Here is a 21,693-nt window from a genome sequence, read left to right on the forward strand (position 1 = left end):
TAAACGGGAAATGGCGGAGGCGCCGGTTTGTGACCGCGGCTTTATTGGGCAGCTTTAGAACCGATCGCACCGTTGGGGTCCCGCGGGAGCCGCCCCCCCAACCCCCCGCTGCCATCCCCACCGGCAGGGCCGCCAGGGCTTTTGGCTTCCCCCTGACACAGGCCCAGCCCCCGGGCTGAAGACGGTAATTCCGAGCCTCTGGCCGCAGCAGCGTCAGGGAGGGAACGCCAGAGCTTTCGTTTATCTGATAGGAGAGTCGCAGGCTCTACGATGGTCCATTTTGTTCCCTCCATAAATTGTCCAAAAGGAGAAAAGGCAAGGTGTTTTCCTTCTTTTAAAATACACCACCAAGTACATTCCAGCCTTTTCAAACTATTTCTTCTCCCTCTCCCAGGAGCTAGGCCCTCCAGACACCACCTCCTGCCCCTGCTGTGGCACGCGCTCTTCCCCAAACCTCCAATTCTGCTCCTTGCACCGACTCTCCCCTTCTTCCACCTCTCTCTTTTAGGACTCATTCTCCTAAAAAGAAATTGCTTTCACCCACCGCAAGCAGGGCGGCCGACAGGGCAAAGGGAGAGGGACACTGGGCTTTGCTTCCACAGGGATGCTCCCAGGGTATCGGACCTAACTGTTCCCTGTGCTCCCCCCTTCTAGGGCTCCCCTCCCCTGTGGATCTGCTGGTGCCGGAGGAGCGCAGAGCTCACGGTGAAGCCCTTCCCGCAGTCAGCACAGGCGTAGGGACGCTCCCCGGTGTGGATGCGCCGGTGCTGGATGAGGTGGGCGCTCTGCCGAAAGCTGTCCCCACAGTCGGCACAGGCGTAGGGCCTCTCCCCTGTGTGGACCCGGTGGTGCCGGAGCAGGGCTGATCTCCACAGGAAGTTCTTCCCACACTCGGTGCACTCAAAGGGGCGCTCCCCGGTGTGGAAGCGGCGGTGCTGGATGAGGTGGGAGCTCACAGTGAAGCTCTTTCCACACTCGGTGCACCTGTAAGGACGCTCGCCCATGTGGAACCGCCGGTGTTGGATGAGGGCTGAACTCACGGTAAAGCTCTTCCCGCACTCCGAGCACTCATACGGCTTCTCCCCAGTGTGGACCCGCTGGTGCTTCATGAGCTCAGAGCTCTGGCTGAAGCTCTTCCCGCACTCCGTGCACTCGTAGGGTTTCTCCCCGGTGTGGACCCGCTGGTGTCGTGTCAGGGCCGAGCTCACGCTGAAGCTCTTCCCACAGTCGCTGCACTCATAGGGTTTCTCCCCAGTGTGCACTCGCCGGTGCTGGACAAGCTGAGAGTTCCCGGAGAAGCTTTTCCCGCACTCAGAGCACTTGTAAGGCTTCTCCCCGGTGTGGGTTACCTGGTGCCGGATCAGCTTCGAGCTCATGCTGAAGCTCTTTCCGCACTCGGAGCACGCATAGGGCCTCTCCCCTGTGTGGATTCTCTGGTGCTGGATGAGATGCGACCGCTGCCGGAAACTCTCCCCGCACTCAGTGCAGGCGAAGGGTTTCTCTCCGGTATGGATTCTCCGATGCTGGATGAGGTTGGAGCTCACCCTGAAGCTCTTCCCACAGTCCCCACATATTGTCAGTCTTCCCGCAGAAGGATTTCTCTGCTGGATAATATCTGGCAGTCTCCGGAAACTTTTTCCACACAGTGTCACCCGGCTTTGCCTCTTCCCCAGAGGTCTTTGAACCCTTTCTGACCTGTGTGGGAGGACCGGGTCCTGTGCAGGATTCTGGGAACTGTTCTCCTTGGAGAGTCCCAAGAGTAAACCCATGGACTCCACTGGCCTGGGGATGCCTTGGTGGGCATCTTCCTCTTTCTTGCTCACAATCCCATCTTCTGCTGCAATAAAATGAGAATCCAGAAAGAAGTCACATGCAGGACAGGAAAATTTTGCACAAGGGAAAGCAAAAGAGGACAAATTCTAAAAAATCATCAGATTGACTTTAAGTATAAAAAGTTCTGATATTTCCCTCCAAACTACACAGTGGATTTTTCGGAGTCTTCACAGGAACAAACCCTGGAAATAGCCCTGCATGCAACCCTGCATGCTTTGCCTGATCCTGGATCTACTGAAATTATTGGCATATTGGAGGTAAAAGCTTAGTGCTCAAATGGGAAAGACAGCTGCTCTCCTGGGATATTGTCTTTGAAAATGTTATTAAAAGTTGAACTGGGAGGCAGAGAAGGGCGGTAAAGAACTGATTTGTTCAGCAGAATGTTACTTGGGTTGCAACAGATGCAACCTCCCTGCTCTTGTGCTGCTAGTGGTGCAGAGAGAGAGAAGATACACAAAGGAGATGCTGGCCCTAAGGCACGAGACACGGTGACCACCTGGAGCCTGGTTTATGCCAACCTTGGAGCAGAAGAAAGGTAACTTTATGCTTCCATTGGTGCAGAACAAATCTGTCGTGAAAGGTGGTTGGTGAATGCACCCCCAACAATGCTGTGGCTTTTGCTGTCAGTGGGGAAATGTAGCTGTTTGCAGGCTTAATGAGGGCTTGTACACTAAACTGGCAAGACAGGACCTGTGGGGTGTACCCTTCTGCTGCCAGGGAAGGATAAATGGATGCCAGAGGGATGTACACAGGATGTAGAAATGACAACAGGTATCTCTCAAGAGAGGCATCACATGCAGGTTTAAGACAGGTCAATCCAAGAAAGAGACTTCCAGATGATCTCTTTATAGGGACTTCCAGGGGTGAAGGACTTGAAGGATGACTGGCTGTTGACTATACGTAGACCCAAAATATGGAACAGGCTGAGGACCAAAGCCACAAACACACAGACCTCCAGATTTGTCTACTTAAAGATTCAACAGTACCTCCTGCTTCTCTGAAAACTCTTGTGAAATAAATATATCAGTCGCGTGGGATTGATGTACAAACCACTGGCACTTCCTGTGGTCTGGCTGAGTTGTGATAAGGAAGTGCATGCCTTGGTAAAGGAGAGCCACCACTGAACTGTAAGCATGCAATAAAGGAAGGAAAATATAGAATTTCAGCCCAGACTGATATATGTACATACTCGACCTTCCTCTTTCTAGTCAGTGTAAAAAAACATCACAATATGATTTCACAGCGAACTCCTGAGATACCTTTTATGGCAGTTTGGTGTGGTAGCGATGCCACTTCTTCCCTCATATAGTTTTCATTAAAATCATCCCTCGAGAGGAACAAAAACTGGAACTTTGCTATTCACCATGAAGGCATTTCCACTTGTCTGCAGCTACTGCATCCAGGCCTGGAGGAAAAGAGAAAGGTGATATCCAAAGACAGGACAAGACGAGGACATTTCTGGCAGGCCAGCATGAAGCTCTTGACCTGTCTGTCAGACGTACTGAGTAGACGATGGAGCTAGTGAAGTTGTTCTCTTGCTGTTGGGCCCAGAGAGATATCCTTCACCTACGCTAGCCTTGGTTCTTACACAGAATTTTGGTTCTTTACACAGAACTTGAAAAGGCCTTCAAAGTACACGAAAATAAAGTGTTCAGTGGTGTTCTGTACTTTTTGGGGAAGGTCAGGAGTTTCAAGCTTCTTATTACAATGATGACAGCCATGGCTCCAGCTCACAACTTCTCCAGCTCTCAACAAAAACAACCATTTTTGTTATTTCTGAGACATTGGCATCCGGGACAAGTTGTCTGTAATGGGTTTGATCAAAATCATAATGACCGGGACTCGCTTGGAGGTATTTTAAGCAGAGGGAAAGTAAGTTCACAATGCTGAAGAATTAATACCAGAAGTATAAAGCTGAACTGGCAAAAATGAATGGGCAAGAGAGACAGGAAGAACGTGGTTCTTCCTCAGCTCATGCCAGTTTGGGTCGATGGCAAGACCTCTGTTAAGCTCAAGACTTCCAGTGCTATAGCTGCAAGGCAAGCTGCAGGTAAGCAGAGTAAGCGTACATATTGGGAGAGAACCTAAATATCATCTGAAATGTATCCTTGGATCTCTCTTTCTCAAGAGAAGCTCTGGCTTGTGCTTTGGCCTGCCTCACAGCAGCAGGAGGACAACCGGAGTAAGAGAATTAATGAATAGATGGACAAAGAAGGTAGACTGTGAAAGGGCTGGCATGGCCTTTGGAAATAGATGTCTCACTTCACAAACCACTCTGAGTTCTTCAGAGATGCCACCAATTTCAGCAAAAGGGAGATGTGGAGTCCAAAGGCATTCCCAAAAGACGTTCGTCTTTCACCCGAACTGATGAAGCAACTAAGCTGCTATGGGATGAGTGACCCTCAATAAAGTGGTAAGGGAGGGAAAGGGGAGGTGGAAACATCTGCTGGTGCTATTCAGGGTTAAAGTGACAAAGGCTGACTGTAAAGATCAACTATGGCAGAGCCTTATGATACTGATGAAGTGAATGACAGGACATTCATTGCAGGTGAACATGAAGAACTGCAGAGGGGAAGAGCCTCTATACCTTATGCTTATACCAGGATGGGGCTAGGATGTTCCTGGTATCATCCAGGAATAGCACCTTAGAGTTAGAGCAGACAGGTGAAAACTAGAGCTCCTAGGCAGATAAAACAATTAATCAAATGTTAGCGATTGTTGGTGAAAAAACAGAAAATAAAAGAGAAGAATGTAATTCTGCCTCGCTGCTCAAGCCCTACATCCTGACCGTGTGCGAGGCAGGGACGGATCTTCCATTTCAGAGAAACTCTAATGGAGCTGAGAAAGATACCGAGGGGTGACTCGACTGATCAAAGGTACAGGATGGCTTCTGGAGTGGAGATGACTCAACTGCCTGTTCTGCTGGGAAACGGTACAGCTGATAGGGAATATCAGAGGACTATAAAAACCGTGGGGCGGGTATGGATCCACCCTGCTTTAGTAGTTCTAAATTAAGAACTACTGACATCAAGAGAACTACTAGAAGGCAGCTTCAAAGCAAACCAAAGGTGGCAGTGACTCACAAAACAGCTAAGAAAGCTGCGGAACTCCTTGCTGCAAGCTGTCATGGATGCGAATGCGTACATAACTGCAGAAGACAAGAAAATAGAGAGAGCGCTGCAAGATACCAAACCATCACCTGTCTGGTTTGGGCATTTCTGAGGCCACAGATAACCTGGGCCAGGGACACCACCACTCCTCTGCTCTCCTCCAGGCCTCCAGCCCCTCAGAGGCTGCAGGACAAGCCGGGGGGACCCCCGTGCGACCCCACACCACTACTCTTGTGCGGTCTGGTGGGATCGGGGGTCCTGGCACCGCTCTCCTCCCCGCCGGTTTACCGGTGACGGATGGCTGTTACCTGGACAGGTGCCCCCGGGAAGGCTCGTCCCTCGGTAGGCGTGGAGGCGGGAGAACCACCGCTCCTCCGGTTGATCTATGTGGGAGATCATCTCCGGCTCCGCTCCTGGGGGTCCTGCTCCGGGAAAGGAAACGGGGAGCGTCAGCGAGCTGGGCTTTACCGGAGGGGCTTGGGAACCGGCAGCTCCCCGCCGACCGGGCACCCCTGCGGCCGCGGGGGAGTGAGTGCAGCCGCCGGGCTGGGGGGGCCGAGCGCGGCGGGGTCCCGCCGGGGGATCCCCGGGGCAACACTCCCCCCCCTATTCCCCCCCCCGGCCCGGTACCTGCGCCGGTCCCGGCCGGCCCCGCCGCCAGCCGCTGGTGCCGGGGGCGAGGGGGCCGCTGTCACGTGACGGCAGCGGCCAATGGCGCGCGGCGCCTTCGCCGCTGAGGGAGACCGAAAATGGCGGCGGCGGGGTTGGGATGGCGCCGGGCCCGCCCCACAGCGGGACTCCGCGGGCAGCCCGCCGGAGACACCGTACCCTTCGGGGGGCCCTGCTCGTCCCCAGCAGGGGCTGTCCACCACTGACGGGGCGCTCCCAGCTCACGCCACCCCCTCCCCGCACTGGCAGAACCATAGAGTCGTCCAGGTTGGAAGGGACCTTTCAGATCATCGAGTCCAACCATCAACCCAACACTGCCCAAACCCACCACTAACCCGTGTCCCTCAGCACCACGTCTGCCCCTCTGTTAAATACCTCCAGGGATGGCGACTCCACCACTGCCCTGGGCAGCCTTTCCAATGCTTGACAACCCTTTCAGTGAAGCAGTTTTTCCTAAAATCCATCCTAAACCTCCCCTGGCGCAACTTGAGGCTGTTTCCTCTTGTCCCATGGCCTGTTCCTTGGGAGAAGAGACCGACCCCCCCCGGCTACCCCCTCCTTTCAGGGAGCTGTAGAGAGCGAGAAGGTCTCCCCTCAGCCTCCTCTTCTCCAGGATGAACACCCCCAGCTCCCTCAGCTGCCCCTCACAGGACTTGTGCTCCAGACCCCTCACCAGCTCCGTTGCCCTCCTCTGGACACGCTCCAGCACCTCAGTGTCTTTCTTGCAGCGAGGGGCCCAAAACTAGACACAGTATAGGGCCTCTCCGGTGCAGGGTGAGACGCCATGGCTGCCTGAGTGTCTCCTCACAGGAGAAGGGCTCCTCTCTGGGTGCCTGTGGAGGAGAAGACTGGGCAGGATTATCCCCATCAGGCCAACAGCAAACACCCACCATGGGGACAACACCATCCGTTCCTCGCAGATACTCAGTGACCAAGACATGATGGCAGCCAGCGCTTTCTGAGGAGAAGAAAGTACCTAGAGGACACCAAGGCAGAGCTCTGGGAATTCGTACTTGGCTCAGTGCCCTTCCAAGAGATGATGATCTGCTGGGGACACTGCCAGGCTGCTGGAGCCTCCTTGGTCCCGAGACCGGAGATGTAGCCTTCGGTGTTGGGAAAGGGGGAGTGGGCTTGTGCTGAGCTCCGTCACAAGCTTAAATCCTTAGCAATCACTTAAATCCTTAGTGAGAACCCACTCCTTGGTGATCTACGCTTACAAGATGACTGCCTGGGCAGTAGAGCAGCTGGAGAGGCCAGGAACCTGGCAGAGAAGTACTGCAGGTACCTCCAAAATCCTGTTCTGGGGGACAGCAACTGAATTGCAGAGATGCCTTTGCTGAAGGCTGCAACAACTCTTCCAGGTGCTTTGTGTCATTAAACAACAAGCAGCTTATATGCAATGCCTCCGGAAGAAATTTTATGCTGGAATGATCTGAAAAGCAAACAAGTCCATTTGAAATGGACTTCCAGAACAGCTCCAGTCCCCTTAAAGAACTGCAGGAAGGATTGCTCTCGGATTTATTCCTTCAATATCTAAATGCTGTCACTGTAAGCGCAATACCTGGGCCATGCTGGCCCAACAGTCACCACTCTGGACTTTACAGCATTGTCATATTTTGTAGTCAAATGGGCCCTTCTGTGGGTCTTGGCCGTGGCAGAGACCACGGTGACAGGTCACACCCACTCAAGAAATGCCATTAAGAAAGGGTGACTTCTGGAGTAAGCGGACACACAGAACTGTGCCCGCGTAAGAAAACAGCTCTCTTCTCACATGCAAGATGGTTATGTAAACATCTGCAGCACAGCTTTTCAGAATAAACCTACTGAGGCTATTTTTCTTTCAGGCAGGAAACGTGACAATACCCAAACCAACATGGTGTAGCTGCAAAGGAGTATCAATCATCAATCCCACAGACCCTTTGATTGTCACAGGGAATTCAGAAGCAGTGTCTCCCAAAGCTCGCTCAGAGCTCGCATCTTGGTAAGGCAGCAGCTTTGTGCAATGCCAGTAATGTTATCTGCTCCTTTCCTTAATTTAAAAATAATACCTTAGTTGAAAAGGTTGTTTTTTTCCTGCAGCCTTGGAAGTGTTAAAACAAACAGGACTATCAAAATATTTTTGCTAGCTGTTACTACACAGTTGGAAATAAAAAATGATGACAATGTATTTTCCAAGACAAATGAGCCCGCATTAGCAAGGTAAGAAAACACAGAAATAGCTACAAATCCAACTGTTTGGCAACACATTATCACTGGCAGATGGCAACACCAGCGTTAGCTCGGGGAGACACGCTTTGCTTACGGATAAATGAAGCAGGCGAATGAATAATTGCTTTCAGATAATTTGCAGTGTATGGCAGATCTGTCCTTGTGGTCTTGAAGGCTGTAAAAGATGTTAAATCCTTTTCTCATCATCCGAGAAAAGTTCTAGAATTACGAGAGACATTTCATTTCGTCAGCCTCAGCAACAAGGAGGCATCGAGGCAAGCCTCTGCAGAACGGTCACCTCCAAACCCTGGCAGCACAGAAGTGGTATTTGAAATCATCTTTCCACATTAGGCAAAGACCGCCCGGTTGCAAGGTTTAAGGATGACAAAGACAGGAGGATGGAGACCTTTAAGTGATTAACATTCTGATTTTTTTCATAACACACTGAACATTTTTTTATAACACAGTGCTATTTGAATGATTGTAATCTATATCCACTGCACAGTGACACTGCGTTCATTGAAGGTTAAGATGTAATAAAGAATTAACTGCAAAATCTGTGATCGTAAATACAAGTCTTACTGAAAAACAGAGCAAAAAAGCAGGGAAGGGATCTTATTTATTTTCTCATATTAAGACTGGTAAGTAGGACGGAAGCTTTTTCCGTGTATGAAGTGCGTACTTGAGAGAGGAATACATGGTATACTGAGGGAAACAACATTTCCTAGAATGCCACTTCAGGCAAGCCTTGTCCTTTCCACGTAACAAAGTCATCTCCTGGCAACTCCCGCACAAGAAGGTGGGGGAAAGAAAAGTGATGTGACTGCCAAGGGAGAAAACCATCCCAAATTCCTGAAAATTCACCAGACATGGCAGAAGGCTTTGCTAGGAGGTCCCCCCACCATCATACAACGCCATGATACCTGACAGAGGAGGTTCAGAAGTGGTCGCCCATTTCCCCTCCACCAGCAGCCCACCGGACCCTCCACCCCAGGTCTCCCTTACTTTTGGCTAGCTCGTCTCTCTCCAGGTAGCCAATTCATCAGCTGCTGCCAGGTGGTCACTCCTATTCCACCTCTTCTTGCTGCTGGGCACTTGTGACAACTCTCCTTCCTCCAGTTCTCTGCTTGGGGTTTCGGCCAGTTCAGGCACAGACTGTGGACTCTACTGCTCTCGACTAGACCCAACTTTGGTGCTTAGAAACCCCACCCAAGTCTGTCATAAGACATTATTTATAGTCTATCATTACATCGCAAATAGTTTATTGTGTAGAATATAAATCAAATAAAACCAAGGATATGCTTTAACAAAAATAGAAAAATATTTATAAGTTCCAAATATATAAATAGGTTTAGAAATCTGGCTTCTTTTTTTGAAGTGTTGTGTCCCTTTTGTTGAGTGAGACCCTTTGCAGACTCAGAACTGCCAGAACAGACAAAAGTCAGATGTCGTGAAAGTAAATACATAAAAGATGACAATTTAGGGTCCGAGACTTCCCCAAGAGTCCCAGACAGTTTACAACCCAAGATCAGTCCAGTTTGAAAACAAGACTGGTCAGAGAAGTGGGTTTAGATCAGGTTAGAAGTGCTGAAGAGATCCAATGGGCACTATAATACTGTTTTCTTAAAAACATCTCTGTCAAGGACATACTCCAGCTACACTGACAAGGTAAAACGGCACTCAGAAAATGGAGCAAATGGTACCTGTAACACAGATCTAGCACGCAAGCGAACACATAGAACCAAATGTTCGAATCTAAAGGGCTTTCAGATGACACCTGGTGTCAGAGGGCATGTTTGGGAGACATCACAGAGAGACCAGAAAAACACCTCTGCTGTTTTGCAGCCATTTAAGAAACACAGATTTAAGAGTTTTACCAGAAATTACAAATTGAGCCGAGGACAGAAGACAGGCATCGTTTTTCCTCAACACTCCCTGCCTTAACAATCAACAGGGCAATTGTATGCTGAAGAAAGGAAGACAGAAGTCACTGGGCTTTAAACAGTCAGTGCTTCACACAGGGGAAAAGGGGACAGGTTTCTTGCAGGCGGGTTATTCTACTGAATACTGGAATTTGAAGGGTGAAGCATTTCTCAGCCTAAGGCCAGGGAAAAGGTCTTGGCAAGTGTCATGGGGGGAAGCACCTGCCTCTAGAAGCACCACCAGGAAGAAAAGTTGGGGACCTAAAACGTATTAGAAAAATGGAAAGAAAAGGCACAAGAAGAAAATAGGGGGACGGGGAAGAGGCTCCAGATGACCTGCGCGCTGAAGGTACTGGAGGAGTGGGTAATTCATCAGAGCCATTCTCCAGCATGTCATCTGCGAGCAGACCACAGGGAGGAGCAGTGCACCCACCGATCACAGCACCACTGCTAGCACCAGGCTGGAACGGCGTTTCCAGCTTAGCAGTAAGGCCTCCATGTACAAAATTTTCAGGATGGAGGAGTGGGCTCCATTCAGTATCGTCTCCTCTGTTTTTTCTTCCCCTTTCTTTTCTGTTCCTTCTCTTTCCGGGCTCCGGCTGTGGTAAATGTGATACAGTGAGCATCTAAAAAGTCCAGCAGCTTTGCCTTGGAAATTTTAATGCCGTTCTGTTTCAGCTCTGTGTGCAGGTCTGCCAGTTCAATTGGTTCATAAAAGAGAATCCTGCGGTACAGGGCTGTGTTTGAACGGATGTAGCACCTTACTGCCTCCAGCTTCTCTTCTTCCCGAGCTGCTGCCTGAGATGCTGGAAACTCCTCTTCCTCCTCCTCGGATGCAAAAGCACAGGCTTCAAATCCATTCACAAAAGAACTAAAAGCGAGATCAAGTAAATGAGAGATCAAGGAAAGAACAGGCCAGCCAGGACAGGCCATCCCCAAGTCCCTGGTGGCCAACCCCTGTGACCACCCTCTGTAGGATCACAGACTCTCCAATACCAGCACCCACAAAATGAACGAAGCAGAAGATGGCATGTGTTCTGCCGCGGCAGCGCTGGTCCTGCTCACCCAGCCCCGGAGCTGCCTGGCATTCCTTGCTCCTGACCCACAGCACCTACTGCTGCCATACCGCAGCAGCCTCCACCGCACAGTGCTGTGCCGTCCTCTCCCTACTCTGGCTGCAGGCTCTCAGGCAACACTGAGGGCTCCCTGTCGCTTGAACTTACGGAGACCGGGCATGCCGGATTTGGGCCTTGCCCACACACAGCCACACTGTGTGCACTTCTGTGTTCTGAGAATAGCTCACTGGGAATTAGACTAAAGAAACTCAAAGCCTACTTCTCTTGTAGGAGCATGTTGACCTTCAAATGACAAGCCCTAGGAGGTGTCAGGGCCACTGTAGGCCACATGGACACTCCTTTGTCTGCCATGTTCCTAGCTCATCTCTGCCCTGCACCACTGACCATTGCTTTGTTTAGTATTTTTTTTCCCTTACCTCTGTGAACCAAAAGAGATGTCGCTTCCATCCAATGAAGAAACTGCAGACTCCTGAGATGCCGAGAGCATTGGTTCCTCACCATCAGCTTCCAGAGACCATCCCTCTGGAGATACAGATGACCTTTTGTGCTCTTTGCCTCCTTCTGGGTGATGTGACATTTTAGTTCCCTCCTTGGGTGCTGCACAGCCTGTTTCATGGGCTCCAACAAGGTCGTCATCAGCCCTCCCCACAGGGAGCACTGAAGAAGCCGTAGCAACCTGCTTCCTTTTGCCCACAGCCCTTGGGGCACTGGCACGCTTTCCACCTGCAGCCTGGCCTGCCTTCGACTGCTTAGAACGTTTGGCTGGGGACTTCTGCAGGGGACGCTGGGAAGATGGGATATCATCCTCAAAGTCAGAGTCCACATCCCGGTGAGTATACTGGAATATCTCCTTCAGCTTCAGCACCATCTGGCGTTTTGGGAGAGCACGAACCCCAAATCTGAAAGAGAAAGGTGGGAGCTCAGGTTAAGATAACGCTGCACCTGCCACTGTCACAGCTCAGGAAGGGACTCAGGCCAGGAAGTCCAGTGGTCAGCTGGAAAAGTGTGACATGACCTCCAAAAAACACTGATTGGAGCTCCACCGAGCTTTCCCTTTCAACCCAGGGGCTTTCTTTCACACCACCTGCCAGCCAGTTGCTGCTCATAAAGAGATGTACTCGTGGAGGTAACGCTCACCTGCTCAACTCCTTCTTCAGCTGCGGGGTCTCCATGATGGAGTAAGCTGGCATTGGTGTCATTGGAGTGCTGGGAGGCTTGTCGTTCTCCTGAAAGGAAGGTTCTGCAGCAGAATGAAATTACCATGACCGGAATTAGTACAGAAAGGATTTGGAATGGCTGATGTCTTCCCCTCTTAGTGGCAGATATTCTAATATTATATAACAATTGTTTAAATAGCACTACTTTTCTACAAGCTCTTTTAATTATTACTCAGCTTCACACTGCATGGAACAATCAACGCTTTGTTTTTTTCCTAAGCTGGGATACTTGGTTTTTATTGCCTTTAAATCAGAAAACAGCTTAAATTAAGACATATGTCACGTCTGAATATGAACCCCATTCAGGTCTTTGTTAGAACAGGCAACATTTACAAGGCAGTTAAAAAAACATGTTTACTCAATTCTGTGAAATGGCTCTTCTCCCAGGAAGGAAATTTCGTAACAGGGACTTGCAGAAGACACTGAGCAAGTCAGGCTCCTGGGGTCCTGGGTTAGATACTGATTTAATGATGCCAATTTACCGATACTGTGAAGCACAGTCAGTCTAACCCATCATGTTCTAAACACCCATTAAACTAATCATTTGGTATGGCATAATTAATAATACGTTTAGTCAGATACTATAAGATCAATTACTGGGCTTAGATGGAAGGAACCACACAAGGGTATGTGCCAGGCACGCAGAGGTCTGTTCTGAGGGCCCAGACCAGAAAACAGAAGGCAGCAGAAGGCAGCAGAAGACAGCAGTGCCTCAGCAGAGCTTTTAGAAAGGATGGCACGAGTGAAGCCCACCTGTGGGCAGGGACCCTTTCAACGTATCAAGTGAACAAGTGAGATACCACTTAAAAAGAAAACAATTCAACCTAGTCCAATAAATCTATTCTCAATATCAGCTCTCACCAGGAGTCTCCACAGGATCTGTCTGACAGGCACCGGCTGCAGCTGGCAACCGCTGAGACAGAGGAAGCATCTCTGGAAATTCATCTTCCTCCTCTTCTCCGTTCCAATGATCCCAGATTTTGGAGTTCAGGTAACTTGGTCTACTGCCCACTGGTGAACATGCCTCAATAGGGCTCTTTTCAAGACAGAGCAAAGTTGTTCTTCTGCCAACAGGACTTCCTCGAAGAGGGGTACTGCCCTTAATTTCCTGCGCGTGGGCTGGGCTCTCCCACTGGTTGTGCCAAGAGCCTGGTTGGGCGCTGCTGGCAGTGCTGGTCTTCGCATGGCTGACCCGGTTGGAGTCCTGGCTGTTACCTCTGACTGGCGACAGATATTCAACCTGCCAGCAGTCATCAAAGGGGACTGGGGGCTCGTCACAAAGCAGGACGCTACTACTCACAGAAGGGAGACTTATTTCCTTTTCACTGTCCTCTACCTCAACCACACTGATATTTGCTTTATCTTCCGACAACTGCTCCTGGCGTGGAGGCGCAGGTTGGGATAAAAATGAGATCTTGGCACACTTGCTTTTTATGTTGGTGTGTCCAGGGGACAGAACTGGATCTGCTGGAGAAACTGGTGGGGAGTTCTTGGAAAACGATCCCGCTGCTGGGCTGCTGGGAAGGCTCCCTCCACTGACTGAGGTTTCCATAGGCAAATGTTTGTCTGACAACATTGTTTCACCAACTTTTATTAAATTTCCAGCCATTTCATGGTTACTATTATCTGCTGCTAAGTTCTTTGTGCTGAGTTTAGATCCTGGACTCTTTAAAAAATTAATACTGGTGATCACAGTCTGTGTTGAGAAACTTCTGCTTTTGCTCAGAACCGGTGTGTCTGGCACTAGCCAGGAGCTGTCTGTACGTGAAGACATTTCATGACCAAGGCTTTTTTGAGGGCTCAGGTTTGGACTGCGTTTGCTCTCCGTGCAAGCATCCATTTGTCTGCTGAGAGGCAATTCAGTGGATATCTTTACATTGTTACTTATATGCCCTGTATCCGTAATGCCACCTGAGCCCTGGGTTGATCTCAGCTCTGTTTCAGCGACTGATGAGTTAGGTTCAGGTTTTGGTGTTTCAGGACCTCGCTCTATGTTTGTACATTTCAGTTGCCCAGGGATTTCCATTTCCTTCTGAGCAGAGCCTGACTCTGGTGACTTCTTGTTTTGTTGTAATTCCATTTCATCATCAGAAGATAAAACAATAACATCACCCTCCTCGTTCCCCTGAGCTGCAGCATCCCCAGTTCTGACGATGGGTGATGACAACACTGGCACATACGTATGCTTGTTTAGATCAACATTGAGAAGCTCTGCTGGAGAAATTGTGTTGTCGTTTCTTGATGCAGTATCCCGCTCATTGGCTTTCTGAAAGCGCGTTTCATCAGATGGGAATGATTTTTCCTTTTTGTTTTGCTTTGGTGTCGACACGTGTTCTCTGGCACGCTTTCTCTCTGTTTTTGGGGATGCAGGTGAAGACCCAAGAGCAGGAAAAAGGGGCACATAAAGTTTAGGAGGAGGACTCCTGTAAAAACCATTCCTATGTGCAGAGAGGTCTTTTTGTGACTTGCTGTACAGATGTGAATCATTAACATCAACATGTTTTTCACTAGGAGCCTTTCCTGATTCTCTGATAACCTCTTCCATTGGGGAAGGCTCACAGTAATCCCCCTGAGTTGCAGAAAACAAGTGTTCATAACTTTCATTTATATTAGTATCACTGTTGAAGTTAGGAAACTGTTCTTCACGGTGATCTGCCCCATCATGTGAGACCTGAGATGACTTGGAATCCTTCACACCTTCATCCCTCCTAACAGTCTCTCCTTCATTAGCGGTGGCACCATGGGATGCTACGTCCCATTTTTGAGGTTCACTGTGGTGAAGAAAAAAAGTGGTCTGTGCAGCATTCACGCTCTTGCACCTATTTATATTCTGCATTTTCTCCTGTGCAGAGGAGCCACATTTAGATCTTTCCACATCACTGTCATCCCTCAAATCTTTGAAGTTGTTGCTTATTGAAGCAGATTCAGATCTCTCTACCTCTTCCTCCTCAGTTTGCTGGTTTGTACCTTGGGCTGCCTCAGTATCACTGCAGACGCTGCAGTCTGTTCCCTCGCTCACCTCTGTTTCACCTTGAGCCATCTTTCTCTGAGTTGCAGCAAACTCATAGATTTCCTCCAGCTCCTGTTCACCCACCCCATTGTCATCTTCCTTCTGGCATTCAGGGTCCAGCATAGGTTCTTCTTCCTCATCTTCACCCACCCACACTGACTTCAAGAGGTCTTGGAAGTTCTCAGCTCTGTCCTCACAATCTTTTTCATCCCTCACAGAGATAAGATCATCTTCTGAATCCACTCCAGAAGACACCTGACTCTCTCCAGTGTTGTTTTCACACTTTGCCATCAGTTCCCTCACACCAAACCTGCAAGAATATAATAATAATAATGTTAGTATTTTCCTCCTCCAGTATTTCTTAACCATTTGGCTGCCTGATCACTCGTGTGAGCCTTGTAAAGAATTTGCATGACGATGCTGGTTTCCTAAGATGTACAAGATTCAGTATACTCCTAAAATTCAGATTCCCTTTTCCAGGTGTCACTCACATAAAAGCATCAGGCTCACTCTTGCTATGTTTGAGACTAAACAGCTCTACAACTACACTAAAACCTCTTTGTCATTTGCACTGGTGAGAGCCCCTAGAATGGCCGGATAATGTCTGTCACGTGTAAGCTTCATGGCATCTCAGCAACTGCTCCTATTTCAAGCTCTTTAATTAGCACACACCTAGGATCACGACTGAGAGCGTGGCTGACACAACACATTAGCATTCTAACACAAGTGTTGTTCAGATTAAGTGCATCACTAGTGCAATGCTATGAGAATCAGATATAGAAGATATGCTCATCATCACTGTCCGCATCAGCCGTCAATAAAGATCCTGAGACAAAACTCTTGGCAAAAGTTTGCTAGGAATATATTGAACACAGAAAATCTCACACAAGTACAATTTCTGTGAGAATCTCATGGAAAAGATGAGGGTAGGATGTTCTTATGTTCAAGTTTCATTGAAGATGTAAGGAGAGGACTATGGAATTTGTGAGCCACTAAAACTGCAAGGGGGTCTGTGTGGCTGAAAGCAGGAGGGGATCCAAAATGTGGCCACGATACAAACCTGGCAGCCAGAGTCCCCACCTGGGGCAGCACCCCAGCGGGGATGTCAGCATCAGCAGCATAAAGGTATCGCAGGAAGGCGCACACTGCCTCTCCTGTCACGTCACTCAGCAGCACACGGCGCGTCTGCGCGTTCCCATCCTCCTCCACCAAGAACCCTTCGCTGTGAACCTGGGGTAGGAAGAAAACAAAGTCCATTTGCTGTAAAGGAATAGCAACAGCAATGTTCTTGTTCCTATCACCTTACTGCTTTAATTCACCAAAGTCTCATCCTGGGACCAGGACCTGATGACTCAGAGGGAATCCAAAATGACCAGTTATGCAGAGCTTCATGTGGAACGGGCCATTTCCTTCCTAACGCTACAGCCGTTGGCTTGGATAAAGTTTGACTACTCGAATTGGTTTAGTCACACATATAAAAGATGGTCTTAGAGTCCTCCAGTTAGTTTTGGAATCAAATTACTTCCCAGAACACAAGTTCCAGAGTTATCAACACCTCTCTACAAGTGAGCTTCCTCTGATCTGTTTTGAATTTACTTACCCTTGATGCACTGCCAAAACTCTAGTTCTCCTGATGTCTCAAAGGAAAAGAGACACCATACAAAATACTATTCCACTGAACTGGACCATTATCTGTGAGGGTCCAATTTGACCTCAGGTTTCGGCAAAAATGCGTCTCCAGTTCAGGAAGGTCTTACTTCCTTTGCAGCCAAATCACGTATTATGCAATCTGAAACTCTCTCCAGCATCAGGGGATGCCATGCAACAGAAAACACGAGCTCCAAAGTCATCTTTGATTAATTACTGTCTCCTTGTTACCCGAAGAAGAGCAGTCCCTCACCTATACAGAAAATAAACATGAAATGCTGCTCTGCAGGTGGGGACTTACAGGAAAACAAGCCTTTGCAGGAATCAAAAATACAGCATGGGGCCAATCCCGCAACTCTACCCACACAAATGATTCCTGCCCATGAAAACAGTGGACGGGAATGCTGAAGCCAGACAGAGTTGCAGGGAAATAATAAGAGAACGTGGCTAACCCAGCTGTTTTTAAAGTCATTTGATCTGTGGGCACATGCACATTTGCTAATGGTTACAAATATCCCTTAAAAATTTTCATGTAAGACTGCTGTATGGCATATATGAACTTGCTTCCCCTCCCCAAACTCTCATGGACCCCTTAGAAATGGCGTGAGTCACCCTGGGTGGAAACTACTGCCAACACGCACGAGGATAAAACTAATTCTACTGTTTCCACAAGGACAGCTTTAAAGAAAGCTTCCTTTGTCAGGGAGCTGGCTGTATGGACTGGTAGCAGCTCTGTGAAAGAGCAGAGTTCAAATCTTAGGCTCGGTGCCTTTCACTGTCCCGACAGGAGACTGCATAGGAGCAGGCTGGGAACTATTCAACCCAAAATGCTTCCAGGAACAGAAGAACTACTTCAGTAGCCTTGCAGAAAAGCACAATTCAGTGCAGCTACCTCCAAAGCAACTCTGAGAGTGACAAAACCTCTGTGTAGGTTATTTTCAAGTACTTCCCAGAATCTCTCTACACCAGAGAGAGATGCTTCCAGCCTGGGTGACAGGCAGGACACACCAAGACGGACAAGGCACTCTGCACTTGCACAAGTACAAAAATCCAAGGGCAAAAAGCACTTAGGAAGCTTCTTCCACCGCTCATGGGCAGAATGCAAGGAAGGATCCTTGCCTCCCCCATAGCCCTCCCAGACAAAGTACCATATTTTCCACCACTTTGTCAGGATTCTGGTTTCCTAAGCTGGAAAACCACTGCAGATCCAGAGGCGCTTGCCATCAGACCCAGCAGTGCTCTGTGCCGATTCCGTCGCATTAACTGATTGTAGGTGTGGGCAGTCTGGGCTTTCCTGAAGCAGAGGAGGAAAGCATGCCAGCAGTACTTACAAGTTGAACGACCTGCGGACACCGTGCGTACAACACAAACATGTGGGCATAAAGGACTTCCCCAGAGTCCACCTGGAATTGGACATCACTTAAGTGGGGGTTATTGACCATTGCACTGAAATCTTCAGCCAGCACCCTGAGAGAGGACTAGAACACAGAAAGAACACAAAGATAGAAGTTACATTACAGCTGTCAAACATTTCCCTGAAAAATAAGAAGGGAATAACTCAGTTTGTCAGCACTGCCGTAGCGTGGGCCCCAACTTGGACACACTGCCCCTGCCTCCTGAAGATAATCATCAGCATTATCAACTTCAACCCTTCCATATGACAAATAAGCAGACAAGTCTAACAGACGTTTCTGGCTTTGTTTTCCTCCACTTTTTCACAGTCTGGCAATTGTGAAGAATGGGCAGTCATGTTGTATTCTACTATACTTGTTCTGCCTTGTATTACAGCAAATTATCACCCTCAGATCTTCACCACACCATTTCCTGATGTGGTCTAGCCGCTGCCTAGAGTTGGCCTCTTGATCTACTGCCTTCTACCACATTTTTAGGAAACTGTAATTTCCACTTTGACGGACTTGAACTCAATTCACTATAATTAGAGTAAGAGGACAGAGGATGACTCAGGGATGGGGTAATGAGCCTTTCTTCTCTCATTCACTGTCTGGCAATGACAGCTGAGAAGAGCAGATCCGCAACAAGGGGCCCACATAGAATTAAACTAATGTAGGTGTCTAGTTCAAAGGAATTTATGTGCATGTTACTGAAACCTCTTTTGAAAATTCCACTCAATTATAAAAAAGAAACAGAATTTCGATTATCATTCTAGAACTACTTGCTGGAATTTTGGGGAGGGCTGGTTGACTGAGCTACCTGTGACTGGTTACTGGTCAGGCCTGGGGTATGCTTCCAAAGACAGCAGTAATGAACACTGTTTCTGCTCTGGAGCTGCTCCCAACACAAACCCACCCCAGGCAATCTTCTAAAGGCTCAGATCCCTCTAGGCAAGTGTTGTGGCTCTGGCAGTGGCTTCAGAGAGGTGTGAAATACCCTCAGCTCATGGCTGAGAGGCTGCCTGACTGTAAGTGGAAACCAGTTTATAGTTAACACACTAATCATTGACCCTGCGGCTTTTCAAACCTACTGCAGAGTTGAGGAACTGCAAGTTCTATTCCAGTGAACATCTGCATGTGATGCAGTTCCACCTGGAACAACACAGCTCTTTATTTTATTAGCAGGTTTCTACATTAGCAGTGGACTGCGGAAACCCAACCTTTCTACTCACTCCAGCATGTGTTTGCAGGCAGCCAACACTAATTAGCATCAAAACAGCAGCACACACCAGAACACTTCTTCCAGGCCTTCGTAGGTGGGCTAGAGAAGACTCTGCATGTCATGGCAGTGGTGTGGACTGATCTCCAAGGGGAAGACAGGAAGCTCAGTCTGGAAACTAATCTGGTGTTTCTTGCTTTCTTATTCTTGGCAGGTAGGATACCTGCAAGACAGTACCTCAGGAAGCCAGCAAACACAGACTCCTGATGCTACGTTCCAGGCAGCAAGCCCAGAACAGCTTTCCTGCTGATGCTAAAATTATGAATCAGGAATGGGGAAATTAAATAAGGCTAGAAACCTCCTGGCTGCACCAGTGCAAAGCAAACACGCTGGTGCGAAGGCAGCACCGAGTGGGCATGTGCTCCTGTCGGAGAACACGCTAAAACACTCTCTCCTACTGAGGAGCCGGTTAGACTGGACTTCGCAGATGTGACAATGGTCTTAAGATACGGGTGGGGAGACATGTTACCATTGCAATGGATGTATTTGCTCTACACGGTTACACCCCGTTTGTGCTCACATAAAGCACAAATCTCTCCCACTCACAATCCAACTCTTCAGCAACACTTCATTTGCTCAGGAAAACTATCACGGAATCAAACTAAATCTGAAAAAATGATCATACTGTTTTTTTTCTGGTAGCAACTGAGTTTCAACAACAGTATCAGAACAGTTTCTGTTTTGCTAAAGGCCTCTGGTTTAATAGACTCAGAAGCTTATAAAGCAAGATGGTTTTTCCTGCTAAGGATTATTATTTTTTTAATACCCCCAAAGAACATCTAGAGTTTCTGTAACAAGTAGCTGGGATGCTCAAGTTTAGTAGATTCCTACCTCAGAGAATTGTCTCCTTTTACAGGTCTCTTAATTCTATTAGCACATATGAAAGTGCATTCTCAAGGCATCAAAAGCTACTAGCTTTCATGGCATGATTATTTATTATCAAACTAAAGATAGCAAGTTTCACCAGATAAAGCAGATGACCCTGGCAGGAAGATGAATTATGGGTTTTTTTATATGCACTTCAATTGCAGAAAACTGATTCTACATCCATGGAGGATTACACATCCACTGGTGCATCTGGGGTAAGATGTGATCTACAGAACGCTTACTGGCTTGATAAAGAAGTGATCTGTGACTTACTAGCCTGTATTCTTCACCCAGTCACCATAGAGGGCACACTGATTTTCAAGCTAGATCCTCTGATGTGTTCCCACAACGGAGGATTTTCTATACTAAACCTTTTAAAAGCTCACATTAGCAGAAAAAAAGTGCTCACCTTCCATGGACCTCACAGCATTCTCCATCATCCATCAGGCTTTTATGCCAAATGAGAGAATTTAGTGTGAGTCAGCCAGTCCTTGCAAGACTTCCTTGCAAGGCATGGCGTGGAGAGGAAGGTGTCAGAGGAGGAACAGCTCCATTCAGAACCACCCGAAGTAGCTGGTGTGTGAGCCTGGAGGAAGCACCAGCCAGCTCTGTCTCTCCTGGGCTGCAGCCAGTTTTCTCTTGGATAGCCTGGGCCTAACGCAAAGTACTGCCTAACGCGGTGCAGCTGCATCCCTAGTTCTGACCCCAAGATACTCTTAGTGCTATAACACAACTATTTAACCTATGTGCAAATTGGCCTTACATTACCTGTCATTTTAAATCATCTCTCTCATCAGGTAGGACAAGGACTGAAAAATCCACAGGCCTGCCTGGGGGCATCAGTGAAATACCACCACATGTGCTCATCTCACCTGTGCCCATGATGATTCCTGAGTAACTGTGACCATTAAGCACCTCTCTCTTTCTATGGAAAGGAATGGGAAATATTCCACACTTCTATGAATTGCACAAATCAATAGCTTCTTTTTTATGGTGCTGAATAAATAAAAAAAAATAAGCAGAAAAAAAGGGTTGTCCTTACCCTTTTACCGCTGCTCATCAGGAGGCTCTTCTCTTTGGACGCGGGCACAAAGCCACTATGTGGAGTATCACTGGAAGTCAGTTCTTCTCCTAAAAGAAGAAAATGCACATCACGAATCACATACAACTTCTCAGTGAGAGAGAGTGATGTCAGAACTCCTCAGGGGATCCTTGCCATGACAGCTCCCCGAGACAGCTGCTGGAACCAGCCTGACTGAGATGAAGGCTCAGCCTCTCCCTCACACCTCTATGGGAGGGTTTGGCTCTGGGCTGTGACAGGCTGTGGGTACCCGAGTACCATTCAGCCACGAGCAGCACCGATCTCCTGCACATCTGTGCGCGCCATTATCATCCAGATGGAGGAACTGCAGAGTGCAGCATGCTTCTGTGCTTCCACCTCTCAGTTTTTCTCCGGTGGGAAAA

General features: G+C 48.4%; 2 protein-coding genes across 15 annotated transcripts in view; both read right to left on the reverse strand.

Annotated features, from left to right (window-relative positions):
* Positions 1-19: 19 nt before the first annotated feature.
* LOC141747591 (uncharacterized) lies at positions 20-6,425 on the reverse strand. 5 transcript variants are annotated; one of them, XM_074598079.1, is made up of 4 exons: positions 5,574-5,608; positions 5,252-5,365; positions 3,093-3,238; positions 20-1,837 (listed from the first exon to the last, which is right to left on the reverse strand). In XM_074598079.1, the coding sequence occupies exons 3-4, from the start codon at positions 3,136-3,138 to the stop codon at positions 651-653; spliced, it is 1,233 nt and encodes a 410-aa protein (XP_074454180.1). In that variant the 5' UTR covers positions 3,139-3,238; positions 5,252-5,365; positions 5,574-5,608; the 3' UTR covers positions 20-650. The 5 variants fall into 5 exon arrangements, with proteins under 5 accessions (XP_074454180.1, XP_074454178.1, XP_074454177.1 ...); XM_074598077.1 differs by lacking the exons at positions 3,093-3,238; positions 5,574-5,608 and adding an exon at positions 6,286-6,425; XM_074598076.1 differs by lacking the exon at positions 3,093-3,238 and having other exon boundaries at positions 5,574-5,663.
* Positions 6,426-7,811: 1,386 nt separating this feature from the next.
* Positions 7,812-21,693, reverse strand: part of SLX4 (SLX4 structure-specific endonuclease subunit) — a 33,862-nt gene continuing 19,980 nt past the window's right edge. For 9 of the 10 annotated variants that reach the window (XM_074597958.1, XM_074597960.1, XM_074597961.1 and 6 more), the window contains 7 exons: positions 21,272-21,360; positions 18,024-18,170; positions 16,106-16,275; positions 12,897-15,355; positions 11,956-12,058; positions 11,235-11,717; positions 7,813-10,613 (listed from right to left, as the gene is read on the reverse strand). In XM_074597958.1, the coding sequence (XP_074454059.1) occupies positions 10,277-10,613; positions 11,235-11,717; positions 11,956-12,058; positions 12,897-15,355; positions 16,106-16,275; positions 18,024-18,170; positions 21,272-21,360 (3,788 nt within the window). In that variant the 3' untranslated portion in view covers positions 7,813-10,276. Of the gene's footprint in view, positions 10,614-11,234; positions 11,718-11,955; positions 12,059-12,896; positions 15,356-16,105; positions 16,276-18,023; positions 18,171-21,271; positions 21,361-21,693 lie in introns of all 10 variants that reach the window. The other variant, XM_074597967.1, reaches the window with a different exon arrangement.

Source organism: Larus michahellis, chromosome 8 (genome assembly GCF_964199755.1).
Source record: "Larus michahellis chromosome 8, bLarMic1.1, whole genome shotgun sequence".
Classification (NCBI taxonomy): Eukaryota; Metazoa; Chordata; class Aves; order Charadriiformes; family Laridae; genus Larus; species Larus michahellis.

Bases quoted from the DNA above. Each gene is read 5' to 3' on its own strand.
- LOC141747591 (XM_074598077.1), bottom strand. From the start codon at position 5,342: ATGATCTCCCACATAGATCAACCGGAGGAGCGGTGGTTCTCCCGCCTC. The intron at 1,838-5,251 runs GTAACAGCCATC...ATTTTATTGCAG, and splicing joins TCCCGGGGGCACCTGTCCAG to CAGAAGATGGGATTGTGAGC.